The 15,269-nt window shown below is 40.3% G+C and overlaps 1 protein-coding gene across 1 annotated transcript; it reads left to right on the top strand.

Moving 5' to 3' along the window:
• The first annotated feature begins 3,197 nt into the window (after window positions 1-3,197).
• Window positions 3,198-12,054, top strand: vwa10.2 (von Willebrand factor A domain containing 10, tandem duplicate 2). Its single transcript, XM_029432779.1, has 18 exons — window positions 3,198-3,264; window positions 3,896-4,216; window positions 4,991-5,198; window positions 5,777-5,862; window positions 5,977-6,070; window positions 6,580-6,708; window positions 6,795-6,981; window positions 7,261-7,430; window positions 7,615-7,727; window positions 7,916-8,032; window positions 8,181-8,384; window positions 8,477-8,612; window positions 8,768-8,920; window positions 9,124-9,216; window positions 9,486-9,599; window positions 9,980-10,140; window positions 10,871-11,188; window positions 11,611-12,054. Exons 2-18 carry the CDS (start codon window positions 4,016-4,018, stop codon window positions 12,037-12,039), a joined length of 2,913 nt encoding a protein of 970 aa, XP_029288639.1. The 5' UTR covers window positions 3,198-3,264; window positions 3,896-4,015; the 3' UTR covers window positions 12,040-12,054.
• Window positions 12,055-15,269: the final 3,215 nt, after the last annotated feature.

The raw sequence follows: 15,269 nt of genomic DNA, 5'->3' as shown, positions 1-15,269 counted from the left end.
CCGGGTCTGGTCCGTCGAGGTCCCTGACCATCACTGCCACCCGTGTGACAGCGCACCCGACCCCAGCGGTTTTTCCCATGAGTGGTGGGCCCACAGGATGGATGGATGGGAGGCACCACGTAGCTTCTTCGGGCTGTGCCTGACCGGGCTCCGTGGCAAACCCGGCCCCCAGGCGTTCGCTGTCGGGCCCTCCCTCTGGGCCCGGCTCCAGACGGGGGCCCCGGGCTTCCTCCGGGCAGGGTCTCTCCTTTCCTTTCCCTTTTTTTCATGAAGTCTTTTTTTAACCATTCTTAGTCTGGCCCCTCACCTGAGACCAATTTGCCTTGGGAGACCCTACCAGGAGCACTAGGCTCCAGACAACACAGCTCTCAGGTTCATAGGGACACACAAACCTCTCTACCACGATAAGGTGGTGGTTCCCAGAGAGGCTTCCACAGCAGCATTATATTCCTTTGAAAGAGTGCGGAAGAATCTTCGTTTGCCAGCTCATAGGATTTACAGGTATGACCGCATAGCACAGATCTTCTTCTACACCTTTGCTCGAAGGATCCAGAGCTAATATGTATCTTATCTCATGTGGTGTTTAAACAGTATTTAGTGAGAAGAAACTGATTATTTTCGTAATTTCTAACATATTCTTATGTTATGTGTTTGTATGTTTTTGTGTAAAAATGAAACCTTTGCTCCACACTGGCTCCGTCAGTTCCCTGCTTGCATTTCCAGAGGGAGGTTCCTCATGTGGTAACACTAGTCAATCCTGTTTGGTAGCTTCCTTTAGTTCAAACAAACTGTATGTTGTCGGTTTGTAAAACACAAAAAGTCTTAAAAAGAGGATATTTTTTAATTCTGGAAAAGGTTGATGACAGCTCATCTTTTCAGAAAAGACAAATCTGCATCAGAGTGCTACTCAGGATGTGGTAAGTAAAAAACTTACTGTTATTACTCTGTAATTCAATTCATAACTTCCGAAAGTGTCAAGACTGTTGCAACTCACTCAGAAATGTTGGGTGTAAGTCTGAGGAATACAGTGGCTTTACATTTTATTTCATTTATAATTTTCACTGTGATCATTATAGAACATAATGCATATGGAATGGAAAAGTGTATAAATAAATCAAAAGATGTCAAAACACATAGCAGTATTGTTGGGGCCCTTTTATAGCGGCATAGCCAACACTTTTTCAGACTTTTCTTTAGTAGCTTTTTTTGCGAGTGTGGTTTGTTAACCTTTATTTTTGGCCAACCATTTATTTTGTTTATTGTAGATACCTGCACAGGAGTCTACTGATGTACAATAAAATTCACTTGGACTTCTTAACTTTGCCTCACAGAAGTCATCTCTATATTTAAATAAAGCCTATTTTTATCAACATTGTGACATGAGAATCAGCACATTAATCCACATATGAATACATACTCTTGGACGTAACATATATGCATGTAAAGGCAATGATTGAAGCAATAGGCCTTTTTCACAGCAGACATTCTGACATGTCACAGTAGGATAACGATGGCTCTGTTCTAATCCAGTGTCCCAGTATCCATGATGGTGTGACGGCGAGCCAGCATACACCAGGACCCTGAAACTGAAGCTGCTAAATGGAATTCCACCATGAATACTTGTTTTACACCTGTGCCTTTACTACTACACATGTTCCCACTCCACTGGTTAGAGCTATATAGAGTTGTCTTTCAGAGGGCTCACTAGATTTATAACGGCAAAACCTGATGCTCTCAAAATATCATAGAACATGAATAATGGGTTTTCTATTAGGTCTCGTCCTGTTCATTAGATGTTTTGTGTCATGTTTGTACTTCCTGTTTTATTTTGTTACTTACCTGTTCTCTCTCGTTTCAGTTGTTTCTACTTCCTGCCCCCAGGTGTTCCCAATATGTCCGTTAGTGTCCCCACCTGTGTCTCATTGTTCCCTCTCACTTCCTGGTGTATATAGTCTGTGTTTTGTTTGTCTCTCGTTGCCAGTTTGTCTTCGTACATTGATGTCAAGAGTGCCAGTGTTTGTGACGTCTTCCTGTTTCCCATGTGTTTGATTCCCAGGCTTCCTCGACCCTGTTTCCGTGACCTGATTTTGTCTCTGCCTGATCCAACCTGTTTCCGTGACCCGACTCTGCCCCTGGATTATTCCCTGCTTGTGACACAGAGTGCATATTATCAAATGACTGGGCACAACATATGTTGTTAAATAGGACTGTGTGACATAATGCAGACAGGATCCTTACCTGCAACCTACCAAAGTTGCCACTGTGCATGGGTAGGTTGCGTAGCATCTCTGATTTGAGATTAAATACATCCCAATCAGATGAACACAGGACATTGTATGATGTGGAGAAAAGGCATCGGCAATAAAATATGATAGCATAGATAATATCGGGCTTCTCACAAGGTATGTGGGTGTGCAGAGGTACTTTGTTCCTCTGAATTATAAGAAGGGTATTCCACAGAGGTAACACCAGACAACGTTTCTTGAAATGCTGTAACTACACTTTCTAAAACCTACCACTCACAATCTCTGTGTGATTGAGATAGTTGTCCGTACGTATCCCTGCTGAAAGCAGTATTAGCACTTCCTCTGACATACATTTTGTCCTGGGGTTGAAAATGAATGTCTTCTTGTTGGCATCAGGGACTGTCATTTGTAAATTTACAAACTTACATCATTCAGAAATGTTATGACCTTGTCAATCAATGTGTTCCTAATGTCTCCATATCATTGTTTTCTGTTTCAATTAGTCTTTTTTAATATATTCAAAAGCACCGAAATACATTGATCAATTGTTATGTTTCGTACATAAGTTTATTCTTGGGGTCCCCAGGGATGGTAGTTCTTGTATGTTAAATAAATTGGTAGGATGAGGGATAATCATTGCAATAACTTGGGTGTTTTTTTGTGTTCTCTTTCTGTGATCTCGGATTATGAAACAATGGGCTCCTGGATCTGTGGGTTGATTAAAAATAAATCAAATTTGTAAAGGTGTATTACATTTATTGACAAGCATGCACTCACTCACTCAAACAGTTGTGTGGGTGTGTGGAATTTCCTCATCAGCTCAGTCACTCAGGACGGAGGTAACTATAAGAGGAGGGAATGAGAGCACACACTCACATACTTAACGTTTCCAGGTAACACAAAACACACAGGTCTGCGCACAAACTAGTCTACCTGAGTGTAAACATGAGATACTGATATAGTGGGACAGAAGCCGTTCCAGCATCTAAATACGACTGGACTTGTAAATAGCACACAGGTAAGTGTGTCAAATGTATTAACATTTTATGTATATTGTTAACTGTGTGTTAATTAGTGTAAATATATACATATAATTGTTTTTATACTTTAAACATTATTATTGCCCTAATGTTTACTTTTTTGTACTATTAGCATTTTTTGCATTTTTCTTTCTATTCTAAATAAGAGGTATTTCAGATAAGGTGAAAAATGTATTTAAAAATATTTAAATAGCACATGAAATGCTGTTAATCGTATTTTCGTGGGGATTATGTTGAAATTTTAGAAGTAGACTGAACAATATTCACTGTGCCAACCCTGAAACTTCACAAGCAATGTACAATAATTGGAAAAATGTACAATAAAAGCATGCTTGCCTCAAAAAGAAAAATACTGATATTGTGTAGCACTAATGCAATTTGTATAATCTAATCAGTTTTATTTTCCTTCTTTCTGTATGGATTTCCCCTTCCTCTTTCTTCCTTGGGTTTCACTTGCCAGTTACTTTCTCGTTACACCTGGTTCACTGCCAGTAACGTCTCTGTGCTTGACCACATTGTGTTATTGTGTTTGTGGTGACTCATTGTTTTATAACTGCACACAGTGGGGAAGTTTTCTAATTCTATTCAATTGATTTTTGGTGAAATAAGTGAAGGAAAGAAAACGGGCAGAGAGGAGTTGGGTCGGGTGAAGAGGTTTAGAGAAAGTATCCATCCAGATTTCGTCATCTTCCAATTGCATCGTCCCCGTCCTCGTCCTCGTCCTCCACAATGGCTGCTAGACAGACAGTCATGTTTCTAGTGGCGGTGCTCCTCTCCCTTTCAGGCCTCATTCATAGCTTCCAACCACTCTTCTCATTTGATGGGAATTCCACCACTCACCGTGACATCACACGAAGGGCGGTACTCAGAAAGACAGCTGAGGTCTGCCGAGACATTGCTGCCTCTGAGGGACGGGACTTTAGCCTGACTGTAAGTTGTAAAGCCACACTGAAACAGAGAAACTGGAAGAACTGTGGTGCATTCAAATATCTAGAGGATGTATTATATTTTCGTTTTTTATTTCTATCATGTGACATGAGGGCAGTTTGTCCGCATATACTTAAATAGATGAATTATAACAAAGTGACACTGTTTCAATAATTGGCACTTGCAGTACCTGAAGGTGTTATAAAAATCTTTTCACACTTTTACGCAAATATTTTTCTCTCTTTTCACAATACTTTGTTGAAATAGTAGGACATGACTCCTTTAAATTGTCAGCAACCCTATTGAAGAGGTGAAAGTATGACAGCTACTTCCTCGCTTTGTCCATAAACAGAAAACATTTTTCATCTTGTGTTGTTTTAGTTTACTCACAATGACGGTTAGGCACAAAATATGCTGTTAAGCAGGATTGTGGGACACCATGCAGACAGGAATCTTACCTGCAACCTACCAAAGTTGCCACTGTGCAAAATATAAATAAATATATTAATTAGAACCAAGTGACACTGTTTCAATAATTTGCACTTGCAGTAACTGAAGATGCTATGACAGACATTCCTGGAGGTATTTGTTGTAGTTTTTAATCAACCTCTCTCACATAGTGTTTCCTCATACAGGAAGATGGCGATACGAGTCTCTATTATAATATTAAGGATAATCTTCAGTGCAAAACTGTATGAGGCAGGGACATGAGAGAACTGGGTTTTTACAGAGATTTTGAAACATGCACTCGTTAATTTGTCATGTCTTTGTCTCCAGATTGATGACAGCCTGTCAACTGAGCAGGTGCAGAGGGCCTGTTCCTCGACAGGTACCTCCACCTCTCTCCTCTCAACTGTTGTGTTCCAAACGTCCATCGCCAACATGTACTTCAGCAACGCAAAAGTGGATGTGGTTTTTGCGCTGAGTGAGGAGCACCATTTTGATGACGAGACCTTCCAGGGAGGACGTGATGTCATCACAGCAGGTACACATCAAACATTGCTTTCCTATTCAAGACATCCATGAAACAACAAACACATAAAAAAAAAATATATATATATTTCAGGAATATTGTTTTCCAAAGATTAGATGTATACGGAGCTTCAAATGCAGTGTTCCCATTGCTGCATATATGCAAATAGCTTTTCAGTTAAAGAAAATGTTTTGAAAATTAAAATGAGCGTTTTACAGCCACTGAAAGGCAACATTATCTAAAAAGTTTTTTTTTTATTTTACACATTTGGTTACAAACAAGCAGAAAACAAGGCTCATAACAGTTCCTTGACTTTGGAAGTCATATATTTTAAGAATGGAAACGATACGTTCAGTAGAGATAAATTAGAAAATCTGCAATAAAAACACAGTAAGAAAAAAGCTTAGCCAGCTGGTGAAGAAGTATTATACTGGAATGGTTTGAACTTTGAGAGATTCAACACTTAGGAATCATCAAAAGTGATTTATATCCTCTGCTCAGTGCCAGGAATATTGAAAGTTGGTGAAGATAGTCGTGTTTTTCAGATGAATATGCACCTAACTCTCTCTGTTCTCTATTTTGTTGCTGAGGTGTGTCTGGTGTGAAGGCCAGTGTGAAGCTGGAGAACTTTGTCGCAGGGAGATGGACTCTTGGACGAGTCTGTCACACCCTACAGGTGAGTTGATCATTGTTTCAGATTGCTGTGGGTTAGTTGTGTCATTTTGGTGAGAGGCATGATCATAAACACAAAGCAATAGTGGAGTAAAATATGTTTCATATTATTCTGTAGGACTTCTACAGCCACAGTAACTGGGTGGAGCTGGGGAACACTGCTCCTTTCAGCACTCTGATCCAACCAGACCAACCTCTTGAGAACCTGGCAGGTAAAATACAGATCTATGATGACATACTTTAGTGAGAAAATCACAGTAGACAAAAGATCAGTTTATCTATCATCTGTCAGTTAACAAATACCCACCCTGGCGTGGCATACACAAACACACAAGAATGCACACATGACAATGGGAACAATACATTGTTACTCAATTTTTCACTCAGCACACAAGCCTCCAGCTTAGGACCCATAGTACATGCTTTATGCAACTAAACCTTTCAAACAGAGTCTATTATTTATCATTCAAGGGGAATTTCTATAATCTAAACTTAATCTATCGCTGATAAAATCAACGATGATCACAATTTATTCAGTAAAATAAATTATAATTATTCACACCATGTTCACAGATTTAAGTTGAATACAATTATCAACATACATAGAGATATTTATTTCTGGTTTAAAGTAGTGTGTAATATATATATATATATTTTGAATATGTTATCAGATGAAACCCTGCCAGGTTTTTTTTTCTTCTGTTTGTTACATTTGCTTCAGGCCTGAATACTCCAACCTGCAGAAACTGTACGGGAGGGAACTGTGAGAACAACCTTCTGCCTGACCTGCTGCAGCAGGGGCTTCTTACTTCCGGCTACTTCAACGTCTTCTCCTCTGAAAAACCTGCAGGTGACTTTACGGGACCTTCTACATTTTTGTAAGTATTTTGTGAACAGATGTAAGTATCATAACAAACATATTCTCTGTGCTTCAAGGCAAATGCAGCCACGGTGGATCATTTGACCAGACAAGCAGGCAGGACCCAGTCGGGGGCATCAGTAAAGACGACGTTGGGTCCAGTCATGGCTCACTTCACCACAAAGCGGCTGATTTGGCTGTGAATGCCACTATGGAGCTATTGGAGGACATCAGATTAGCTGTCGGAGACAAGAACTTCCTGCGGTATGGCCCACCTACATGCTGGATTTCAGCAAATGAAAGCACAGATAATGTTTCACACCAAAATAAAGTCACTGCTATAGTGTTGAAGCAGCAGTTATATGTATCCTAGACGTCTGAAAAGCTTGCATATTTCAGACAAATATAACTCAGCTTTAACCAGGATGGCTGGAAGCCTTTTTTCTTGCAGAGCATGTGCCCAAAGTCAATTGGTAATCATTGATCACGAACAGATAAATGGCCCATAATCAGCTGGATGTTTTGTCTCTCGTGTTCCCACAGATTGGTGGGCCTCTCCCAGTCCTCTGTGCTCTGCTTTGTCATTGACACCACAGGCAGTATGAGCGATGACATAGCCGAGGCTAAGAGAGTTTCCTTCTCCATCATTGACAGTTTGAGGGGAACCCAGCAGGAGCCCTCCGCCTACATATTGGTACCTTTCAATGACCCAGGTACAGACTTGTTTGTAGTTTACAAGAGAAAATTGTTTATGTTTGGGTAAAATGTACCGGCGCTGCCTCTCGTTGTTCTACTGTGACATTAACAAAGTTTCCTGTTCAACTGCAAGTGTTTCTACCGTTGTAAACTGTGTGTCTACCATAACTGGTGATTAAGTGAGTCTATTTCTATACCCAGAGTTTGGACCTGTGACTATGACAACCAATGCAGATGTCTTCAAAGACAGCATCAACAAGCTGACTGCAAGTGGAGGAGGAGACATCCCAGAGTTGTGCTTGTCTGGACTTCAGGTGTTGATAAATGTGTTATGCAATAATTCCATATTTCTTGGAATTGTACCGGTGACCCTGTGTTAACCTACATATGACAAATGAAACTTGAATCTTGAATCATTCATTTAGACAACAACATTTTGTAAAGCAACAAAGTTTTATTTTTAATAAACAATATTATTTCCTGTCCCGTATACAATTGACAGCTTGCCCTGACTGCTGCTCCACCCTCATCTGAGATTTTTGTCTTCACCGACGCTCCAGCTAAAGATGCTTATCTGAAAAGCACCATCACTGCCATTATAGAGAGCACCAAGTCTGTGGTAAGGGTTGATTTTTTACTATCCTTTCACTTTAAATGTCAATACATTCCATAATTTAGTTTTTAAAGTTTTTAGTATGTAAACAATTGTGGAAATGTATCTTTTGTCCAGGTCCAATATAATATATGTTTCTATTCTCTTACTTTAGGTAACTTTCATGTTGACCGACGTCTTGGCTAGTCGACGGCGGCGCAGAAACCCTCAGGGTTTGGCTCCACGTACACTGAGCCAAACAGATACTCAGCTGTACCGTGACCTAGCCAGAGCCTCTGGAGGTCAGGCTATTGAGGTCACCAAGTCAGAACTCACTCTGGCTACAAGTGTAATAGAGGATTCCTCAGCCAGTGCTGTGGTGAGACATCAAACGATAAAATCAAACCTGATGGAAGATGGTACTGTACAGTATGTGTATAAATGTGCAGTTTCTGTTCTTGCTTTTTTCAGGTGACAGTTTTTCAGCAAGTGAGGAATCCCGGAACACCTGATAATTTTACGTTTACTGTTGATGGATCACTAAGGAACCTCACTGCCTACATCACAGGAGCCTCATCTCTCACCTTCACTCTCACCAGCTCCACAGGTGTTGTTAAATGTCCTTCAAATTAAGCCAGTTAAGCAAATTAATAAATTCTTTGATTGTTCCATCTGCATTTTACTCCCTCCCTCCCTCCACTGCCATTAGAAAAAAATCCAGTTGTTCTTGTTGTTGTTTTAACATATTTCCTTCTCCTCCAGGTGTATCTCAGAGTTCCAGTCAGTCCAGTGGTCCTCTGGGAACCTTCACCACAGTCGGAAACCTGCGTCGTTTAAGCCTCAACATTGATAATCAAACAGGATCATGGGAAATCAGTGTCAACTCTAATAACCCCTACTCCGTTAAGGTCACTGGTCAGTAGTATGATATAAATTATCTGTAGCCAGTAACAGTTAAATGAGAGGAATTTTCTAAATATTTTTTATAAGCATCTATTAGCATTTTCTGTTATTGATTTACTCAAAACTTGGTTAAAATGTGCACTACTGATCTGTTTTGTGTGTGTGTGTGTGTGTGTGTGTGTGTGTGTGTGTGTGTGTGTGTGTGTGTGCATCAGGTCAAAGTTCAGTGAACTTCATTTATAACCTTGTGGAAGCTCATGAGGGAGCACATGGTGACTTCAGTCTAAAGGAGGGACGTCCTCTTTCAGGTCAAACCACTTTCATAATTAATGCCATCTATATGTTTACAGTTTGTACAATTCTCTTGTGGTGCATATATCATATTTAGTGTTTTTCTAATATTGTCTTCAACATCATATTTTAAAGATGTTAATAGCCCAACCCATCAACACTAACCTATTCTGTCTCTTCCAGAGCCTCTCAATCTTCTTCAGATATGTACATACTGTGCATACCTAAGTAGCTGTCACAGTGGTACTCATCTAGTTCCCCCTTCTCTCTTGTCACGACTTTTTAGGTGGTAATACCAGCCTCTTGGTCTCTGTGACAGGAAGTGACAAAGTAAAGCTCACAGGGGTGACTCTGTTTGACAGCTCAGGGCCTACAGAGGTCAACGGATCACTGCAGGCATGTTACATATTACAATTGATGGCAATACACAATAGTTAAAGTGTATTCTTTGTTATTTTCCATATAAAAGCTTTTTATTTTATTTAAAAAAAAACGTTTTCTTATATTTTCTACTTTGAAGGAAACCATTGGTTGTAGTAAATGTCACTATGTTCTCTGGCTGCTGATCCCTCACGTTTTGAATAGAGAATGGATAATGTATGTTTTATTAGTCTAAATTACAAGGCAAGGCTGCAACAGTTGAACGTTGGCATGCTGTGACTTTTACAATATTACAAATACAGCAGTGAGATTGCAAGCAAATAGGACAACACATTTCAACTAGTAGTCAACAGTACAGTCTCAAACTCTTACTCTCTCTTCTTTGTCCTCAACAGTCAGTGGGAAGTGGTAACTTCCTAGTGACATTCAAAGAAGTCCCAGCAGGTGACTTTGTGCTTCGCATAAGAGGAGAGGACAGCAGCTCCACCTCGAGGTCAAACCCGGGCAGCTTCCAGAGACAAGCCTCCACTCAGATCAAGACCTCCAGCATCTCTGTTATTGTAAGCTCAATCACTTTCAGTTTTCTGTCTCAGTAAAAGAGTTCTTAACTTTGCTTCAGCATAGAAAAGTAACTAATCTTGACAGGGCTTCATGACTGCTGGCCTAGCTTTTTGTAATTTCCATTACAAATATCCCCATAGTTGAGCAAGAGTCTACATTAAATCAAAGTACTGGACAAATTGCATTTCTGATCAATATTTAGGTGCCATCATTACGGGGGTGACAGGGGATCACCAAAGGTCCTGCTTAGGGTCAAATGTCAACAGCATGGGGGTGCTAGAGGGAAAAGTCCGGTTATCACCAGAGTTACTAGGGTTCATCCTTAGGGGACTATGAATGTCTTCACATAATTGAATGGCAATGCATCTAAAGCCTTTTATGTTCTCCTTCTTCTCGCTTCTTATTACATCTTCAGCTATTGGCAATCACATCTAATAAAAGGGATATTTTTAGATTATCGTTGGTCAACAAACTTGACCGAACACAGGATTGCATTAAGCTAATGACTCAAGTTTGTTTTGGTCTGCCATTGTTTCTCTATACTCACTATATAGGCAGGAAATCAAGTTACTTGAAATGTTCTAACATCCTTTCCTGTACTTCTTTCCACTCAAGGCTACCACAATACAGGCAAACACCCATGAACATATATTTCCATAAAATACAAAAAGATATGTATGACTGCATTTCTCTCTTGACTCCCCTCCTACTTCTCCCTCACATTTTCAGTCCCAAGCCAACAACACCAACATAGAACCAGGCTCCACCATCTCCGTCCCTTTCACAGTAGCCACAACCACTAACGGAGTTGTTAACGACTCTGCAACCGGGGTGTTCACAGTGCGAGCCAACAACGACCGCAGCTATACTTCAACTTCACCCAACACCGTCACCATAGTGGCGGACAGTGGAGGCAAAGCCAACGGCACCGTGACCTTAACAGCACCGCCCAGTGCTGCATCAGGAACAGACGTGACCCTTACCATTGAGGCAGAAAATGCAGCTGACATCAACTACGCTGTCCTCAGGTTTTCTGTGGTTGCCAAGGTAAGAGGAACAACTACATGTGCTGAAGTTGGATGTGGAATAAAGAGCCAGAGAAGAGTTTGGTGGCGGGCAGTACTGTATGTGTAACATTTTCTGTTAAATCACTGATAATGAATAATGGTCAAATACATGTTTGCCGACTGCAAACAAATAAAATCAAAGGCGAGATGCCTGGTAGCCATTTCCCACGCATGCGTTTTATCTGGCATGATGACTTTCCTTCTTTGGCCATGTATTGTATAGTGGTGCTTTTCGGTTGGAATGAGTACAGTACACAAATGTTTCAAAGATTGTCATAACGATCACTGATGTTAAATCTATATTTTGTTCTGGTTTCTTTGCCTTTTTTCTTAATGATTTGTGTGATGTCCATTCTTGCCTTATTTCTTCATCTCTCCAACTTCCCGTATCTGTGTTCCCAGGTGACAGATATTACCCGCCCAGTGTGCCAGGTAGTCAGTTTATCCACCAGTTGTCCGTCCTCTGCATCGCTCTGTGCTTCCTCCCAGTGGAAATTCATTGCTAATCTCACTGATGGCATCAATGGAACTGGCATTGATAGCGTCACCGTCCGTCAAGGGAACGGTACCCTGAATACCAGCACACTGGCTGGAGAAGGGGGTGTCAATGTCACTGTGGCTACCTACAGCGCCTCCTGCTGTTCACAGAATGTAGAGCTGGCTACTGTGGACAAAGTAGGAAATGTGGGGAAATGTGTGGGACAGGCTAGAGATTCTACCACAGCAGCCCTGACAACTGCAACTACAGCTGCAGTTAACACAGCAGGGCACACTGTGAGTTTATCACATTGTCTCTGGATCAGTGTTGTGGTTTCTCTTCTATGGAAGTAAAAAGGGATACATGAAATATGAAGCAATGATGTCAAATTAATTTGGAGGGGAAGCACATGAATCAAGTATCCCATCAGAAAGTCTTTTATAGCTTTGATTTATTTTCATCAGGTGTGTTGGAATCACCACTGCTTGAAGAAACGTTTTGTTCTTTACATTTGAATGAAATCATGATTACCGACATCTCGTTGATTAACTGATATTCATTTCTTAATGCAAGAATATATTTTTAATTCAATTTTGCTGGGAAAAAAAAAGTTGTTACTTAGAACGATTTATTTGTATTCCTGGTGGTGTGTAGATTTGCTGCAGGCATTATAGCTGAGTGGTGATGCTAATGTGTAAGTGCCTGAAGCTGTCTTGCTGCAACGGCTGCTAGATACCAGACTAAACTCAATGGAAAGATCAAAGTCCTTTAAACTCTCTCTTACAAATAATAAGGAATATTTTTCAAAATGTAACTTTAGGATTTCGATAGTTACATTTCTTCCAATGTGTATCTTGGTGGCGGAGCTATTCAATTTAAAAATAAGTATTGTTTTGATGGTGGTGAGCAATAAATTGAATTCTTGACAACTTCCCTACAGAAACCTACACCTGACATCAGACATGCATTATTGCCGGGACGTAACTTTTTAATTCTGATATAGGTAAACACTGTTATATACCATCGATCTGTTTTGCAGGAAATATTGTGAGGAATTTAGTTTCTTGGAAGTACTTAAGGTAGTTTCTGTATTTTGTGTTGTTGTCTATGAACTACTTACAGAACTGGTTCGAAGTCTTGAACGGTGTTGAACTCTTTAGGAAAAAGGTGATGTGTATATTCATGCGCCCATTAAAGTTTAGCGACAGTTTTGGATTTATTTGCTTATGTTGCCAGGCCACTGTCAGTCAAATATAATCAAACCATACACACACACACACACACAGACGTGATGAAGCAGATTAGCTGAGTTTGTATATGTTTAACTCTTGAAAAAGGATTCCTGAAGATTCTCCTTCTTAATTATAACTTTGACTGTTGCTTATTTAGTCATATATTTTTAGTGTTATGAAGAAATACTTACTTGTGACAGCAACACTGCAGTTGTTGTTCCATCTTGGTAAAGTCTTAGTCTACTCCAGTCTTTCTCAAAGAGTGATCCGCGGACCACTGGTAGTCCGTGAGCGACCGCTAGTGGTCCGTGAGTATATTGGTAAAATGTCACATTTGAAATTAATATATTATAAGCTTAAAGTGTTTCTCAAACTGTTTAAAAATGACTAGTATAGACCTGAGTGTAGCAAGTGGTTCTGTGTGCGTTACTGAGTCCCAGGAGAGCGGTTCGCCGTCCAACCACCACCCGGCTGAAAGCTGTGAAACTCGGCTTGAACGCGTAAAATGTCCAGCGCTAAAGTGAAGAGAAAATATCACAGCGACTACATAACATTTGGATTTTTTTGGACTGGAGATGAAGAGTATCCCAATCCACACTGTGTTTTGTGCTACGAGTCGTTGGCGAACGAGGCTATGAAACCCGCCAAGCTCAAGCGACATGTTGAGAGTAAACACAAGGATTACTTTGGAAAACCTTCAGGAATCTTTGAGAGAAAACGTGATGAATTTAAGAAACACATGACGAAGGCGCCGTCACAGTTGCACACAGTCACAGTGCATTTTGCGTATCTCTCAGTAGCAAACGGTCTTGCTGTGGGTAAGTTGCGGCTCTGTACGGACATACACTCAGTAATAAATGTATTCTACGTTTCATATGTGTAACATCTATCAGCATTCACTGTTTAAATCGCATATGAACGACATGCTTGTAGAATCCGTAGTCGTATTTGTATTGTTGATTTAATGTGTGAACGAGCGATATAGAGAAGGTCACATAAAGCTGTCATTATTACGCTGTCATTTGTAATATATTGTTGGAGTGGCAAGCAGGCCTATTGTTTTTGGATATTTGGGGAGTCAGGTGGTCCGTGAGTGTTTTTTTTATTGGTTAAGTGGTCCTTGGTCTGAAAAGGTTTGAGAAACACTGATCTACTCGATCATTTTAATGTCCTTGTACTTTACTTTGGTGTTTACATGATATGCTACTTTAAACATCCACCACATCTAAAGGCCCTGTCACACATATTCGTATGACAGAAACGTATGAATGCATACGAAATATTGGCAATAGGTTGATATAAATTAATGGTAAGTTGTGATCGTTTGAAGGACGCAGACGTTACGCCGAACACGCCAGACATACGGCCCTGTCACACAGTTCCGTGTGGCAGAAACATGCCGGCGTATATGATACGCTCAAATACGTCCAACTTTTCCACAGCGGTGTTGTAGCTGACGTATACATAACGAATACATAACAAATTATTATACACATGTCAAACATTTATAGCTTATAACTTACCTATTTAAAACGTATCAGAGTGTCTGGCCAACGAAGCTGGAAAAGTGCCATCTGGTTCACATCATGCTGATGCTGGAGAACGGCTAACATGCTGAACGCTAGCTGTACTGTAGAAACACGTTTAATAAGTTACTCTGTCGTCAGGCATAATCTTAACATAGGGTAGGAATAGGGTATCCACTCGTTATCAATAAATTGGCTGTAGCATTCACCGTCAGCCGACGTAGCCTATATCTAGCGTTCCTCTAACGTAGTCACGTAGGTATTCACGTACTATATTTACGTAGGTAAGTATTCACGTACTGTATTTACGTAGGTAAGTATTCACATACGTATTCTGTATTCACGTATGTCTAGCGTCAGGTAACGTCTGCATATCTTATGAAGCACACGTCGGAACATGCTCAAAACATCAGAGTTCAACAATGCACCCCAGCGTAACACAGTGAGCTCTTAACGAATACTACTTATACCTTACCTTATATCAACGTAAACCAGCGTAACACAGTGAGCTCTTAACGAATACTACTTATACCTTACCTTATATCAACGTAAACCAGCGTGTTGCCGATATTTTTTATACGCCATATTTTTGTATATCTTATGCACTCGTCTGATACATTTTGTATTAGGAAGTGATGCGCTATCAATAGGTTAGACATGCGTATCTGTATATGTTCACTTTTCCGATCCAATGAAAAGTTGGACGCATTTGGACTCGGACAAATTTTCATATGCGCCGGCACACGTTTCTGTCCTACGGATATGTGTGACAGGACCTTGAGAGAAAAACATTGCATTTTTTACTCCACTACATTATCATCATAC

Source organism: Cottoperca gobio, chromosome 1 (assembly GCF_900634415.1).
Source record: "Cottoperca gobio chromosome 1, fCotGob3.1, whole genome shotgun sequence".
Lineage (NCBI taxonomy): Eukaryota > Metazoa > Chordata > Actinopteri > Perciformes > Bovichtidae > Cottoperca > Cottoperca gobio.
The sequence above is the reverse complement of the archived record's forward strand: the minus strand, read 5'-3'. Positions and strand labels throughout refer to the sequence as shown.

Excerpts from the sequence above, each read along its gene's own strand:
- vwa10.2 (XM_029432779.1), top strand. The coding sequence starts at position 4,016 with ATGGCTGCTAGACAGACAGTCATGTTTCTAGTGGCGGTGCTCCTCTCC. Across the intron at positions 5,863-5,976 it reads GAGTCTGTCACACCCTACAG|GACTTCTACAGCCACAGTAA; the intron begins GTGAGTTGATCA and ends ATTATTCTGTAG. Across the intron at positions 11,189-11,610 it reads GGTTTTCTGTGGTTGCCAAG|GTGACAGATATTACCCGCCC; the intron begins GTAAGAGGAACA and ends CTGTGTTCCCAG.